The following is a 4,437-nucleotide window of genomic DNA, read 5'->3' as shown; positions in this document are numbered from 1 at the left end:
GTAGACAATTATGTAAAGATTGAGACAGGAAGGTTGAGATGGATCCAAAGAAATCAAAATAATATTCGGTCTGAGGTATATCAGGGGTTACAAGATGCATTGCACGATGGGGAGAATAAGCAGGTATTTAATATAACATATTATATTTATACCTGAAGAGTGTATACTTTATGTTTATACCACTATCCACACACTTAATTTTTATACTTTTCATATATTTCTATAGATAATGTCGGACAAAGAACAATACTGCCATCGTCATTTATTGGCAGTAAGCGAGATATGACACAGAGATACCAAGATGGTATGGCCATTGTTCTTAACAATGGTAAACCAGACATATTCCTTACAATGACATGCAATCCTTCTTGGATTGAGATAACTTCCGAACTAGGCCTCCATCAAACCCCACAAGATCGACCTGATTTGTTGACAAGAATTTTTCGATCAAAATTTGAGCAGTTGAAGGATGATGTCATTAACAAAGGAGTCTTAGGGAGGGTTAAAAGTTATATGTATGTAACCGAATTTCAGAAATGTGGACTACCACATGTGCATATGCTACTCATCTTGGATACTGATGACAAGTTACGGGAACCTGAAGAGTATGATAGTATGGTGAAAGCAGAAATACCACGACATGAATCTGAACCAGAATTATATGAAGCTGTGTTAAAACACATGATCCACGGGTCATGTGGAGTATTGAATCAAAGCTCTCCGTGTATGAAGAATGGTCATTGTAAAAAAAGATACCCAAAAGACTTTTGTGAAGAGACGCGTCAGGGAAATGACTCATATCCTGAGTACATGAGAAGGTTTAGTGATCCCATTTTTTTAAATAGAAATAAGTCTGTTGATAATAGATGGGTGGTTCCTTATAATCCATGGTTGTTGTTGAAGTACGATTGTCACATCAATGTTGAGATTTGCAGCAACATCAAAAGTATTAAATATTTGTATAAATATGTTTACAAAGGTCCTGATCGAGTTGCAATGGAGGTTCACAGAGGTACAGGTATGGATGAGATTCAACAATATGTTGATACAAGATGGATTTGTGCTCCAGAGGCATTGTGGAAAATATTTAAATTCACACTTTACAAGTTATACCCCTCTGTTGAAAGACTACAAATCCACTTGCCAAATCATCATCAAGTGCGGTTCTATAAGCATCAAAGAATCACAGATGTACTAAATGATAACCAAAATGCAGTAACCATGCTCACTGAGTTCTTTGCACTAAACCAAATGGATCCAGATGCTAGGAATTATTTGTACAGAGAGATTCCAGAGCATTATTGTTGGCTAAAAGGGGTCAAAAAATGGCAGCGAAGACGGACAAAACGAAAAGTTATTGGTCGAATCTATACAGTATCTCCTTCAGAAGGTGAGAAATTTTATTTACGTGTTTTGTTGTCTCATTTAAGAGGTCCAACAAGCTGGGAATGCCTTCTTACACATAATGGTGCATGTTTTTTCACGTTCAAAAAAGAAGCTGAGGATTGGGGGTTATTAGAGAGTGACAATAGTATTCGTGAATGTATGCTTGAAGCATCAAATATGCGCATGCCATATGCTTTACGAAGGTTGTTTGTGACTATATTAATTTTTTGTGAACCAACTGATGTTAGAGGCCTATTTAATGAGTTTCATCCCTACATGGTGGAGGATTATCAAATGACAAATATTGTTGTGGGAAATAACTTTGAAGATATGTTATTGAGGGAATTGAGAGATCTTTTGCTGCTACATGGAAAACTAATCAAAAACTATGATCTTCCAATATTGACAATGGAAACAAATGAAGTCGGGGGAGTGCCAACAATTATTCAAGAAGAGTTGTCGGTCCAAATTCCAGATGAAGACATTCAATCAGTTGGGAAGTTAAATAATGACCAGATGAGTGCTTACAATATAATTATGGACGCCATCCACCAAAAACAAAGTCAATTTTTTGTTGTTGATGGTCCTGGAGGAACAGGTAAAACTTTCCTTTATCGAACTATAATGGCAAATTTGAGACATAATAGTCAAATTGTCTTAGCAACAACTTCCTCAGGTATAGCTGCTACATTATTACCTGGTGGTAGAACTGCACACTCTCGATTTGGGATCTCCATTGATATAAAGCCCATTTCTATTTGCAAAATAACAAAGAATTGTGACCTTGCAAAACTCATTAGAATAACCAATGCAATCATTTGGGATGAAGCACCCATGATAAGTAGATATTGTGTGGAAGCATTAGATCGATCACTGCAAGATATTATGAATATCAATGCTCCATTTGGTGGAAAAATAATGATCATGGGAGGAGATTTTCGCCAGGTGCTTCATGTTATTGAAAAAGGAAGTAGAGGACAAATGATTTCAGCGTGTATTGTTAGGTCTCAATTATGGGCCACCACAAAGATCCTACACTTGCGCCAAAATATGCGATCAATTCATGACCACGAGTTTGCACAGTTTTTAATAAGGATTGGAGATGGCAATGAACCCGCTAAAGAGGATGACATGGTCAAGATGTCTGTTGAAATTGTAATACCATGGGAAGAAGAAAGCTCCATAAAAAAGCTTATACAACATACATTTCCCCAATTAGAAAACCATGGATGGGATGCTTCATATATGGTGGAGAGAGCCATACTTACTCTAAAAAATTGTGATGTACATATGTTGAATGACATGATTATTAATAAGTTCCCTGGAGATGAACATATTTTGTTATCTTTTGATGAGGTTGAGGGTGATACTCATAATCTATATCAACAGGAATACTTACACACAATTGCTCCTGGTACTTTACCACCACATATTTTAAAGATAAAAATAGGGGCTCCTCTGATGTTATTGCGTAACATAGACCCTAAATTTGGGTTGTGTAATGGGACAAGATTGTTATGTCGTGGTTTTTTTATGAATTTGCTTGATGTTGAAATACTTACAGGCCACAACGCTGGAAAAAGAGCTTTCTTGCCAAGAATTAAGCTCAAAACCACTGCTGGTGCAGGACTTCCTTTTGTGCTTATTAGAAAACAGTTTCCTGTCAAACTAAGTTTTGCAATCACTATAAATAAATCACAAGGACAAACAATTCCAAATGTCGGAATTTATCTTCCACGACATGTTTTCAGTCACGGACAATTGTATGTTGCTTTATCAAAAGGTGTTTCGCGGGCTGCAACAAGAGTGCTAATTAAAGACGGAAAAGTAGAGGGGGAAGAAGGGGATTTTACCAAAAATATAGTTTTTAAAGAAATTTTGTTGTCACAACCTCAGGTATTTATCCATTATGTTTAATCGTTTAACTATACTTTTTCAATGTCACACTTGGCGTGTACTCACTAGATTACACTATATTTTTTACTATATTAATTTACTTCATTTGTTTTGCAGTGAAAAGAGAGATATTTATGAGTTCAGTTCGGTGATTGACATTCCTATTAAGCAACAATATCACTTAATATCTCTGTTAATGTTTATGTTTATTTGCTTAATAAACTGTGAGAAATATTTTTTTTTCTTCTTATTGTTTTGAACAATCTATAACAATATATAAACACAAAATTTAACTTTGGTGTAACCTATTTTGATTTTCCATAATACGGTATTTCTAACCATCAAATTATTCCACTCACATTATTGATTTTCTTGAAAAAACCGGTTGAATATAATCACGTCACAATGCGGTTTTCTCAATTCAAACCAAATTTAATGCGCGAATATTACATATTGCAAACAAAATTTAATTTGTATATGAATAAATATCATATGTTTCATCATATAATTAGTTTATATTAAAATCAAATTTATCAAAAAAAGACGCTGCTAATATTTTCACCCGTTAGCGCCATAAAAGAAAAGCGGACAAATGGGCACGGAGTGCCCGTTTGGACGCTAGTATATATATATATATATATATATATATATATATATATATATATATATATATATATATATATATAGTTATATATAGTTATATATATATATATATATATATATATATATATAAATATATATATATATATATATATATATAACTATATATATATATATATATATATATTATATATATAACTATATATATATATATAACTATATATATATATATATATATATTTATATATATATATATATATATATATATATATATATATATATATATCTATATATATATATATATATATATATATATATGTATATAACTATATATATATATATATAGTATATATAGTTATATAGTTATATATATATATATATATATATATATATATATATATATATATATATATATATATATATATATATATATATATATATATATATAAAAAAAATAGATTTATGGTTAATTATGCACTTATTCATTTAATAATAATAAGTATTTACTTAATTGATTAGGAATAACCAAATAAATAGACAACTAAAAATCAATTA

At 31.6% G+C, this 4,437-nt stretch overlaps 1 protein-coding gene across 1 annotated transcript; it reads left to right on the top strand.

Moving 5' to 3' along the window:
• Nucleotides 1-282: 282 nt before the first annotated feature.
• LOC127121853 (uncharacterized) lies at nt 283-3,303 on the top strand. The gene has a single exon (XM_051052285.1). The coding sequence runs from the start codon at nt 283-285 to the stop codon at nt 3,301-3,303; it is 3,021 nt and encodes a 1,006-aa protein (XP_050908242.1).
• The last annotated feature ends 1,134 nt before the right edge of the window (nt 3,304-4,437 follow it).

Source organism: Lathyrus oleraceus, chromosome 2 (genome assembly GCF_024323335.1).
Source record: "Lathyrus oleraceus cultivar Zhongwan6 chromosome 2, CAAS_Psat_ZW6_1.0, whole genome shotgun sequence".
In the NCBI taxonomy this organism is placed as follows: Eukaryota; Viridiplantae; Streptophyta; class Magnoliopsida; order Fabales; family Fabaceae; genus Lathyrus; species Lathyrus oleraceus.
Note: the sequence above shows the minus strand (reverse complement) of the source record. Positions and strands in the feature narration are given on the sequence as shown.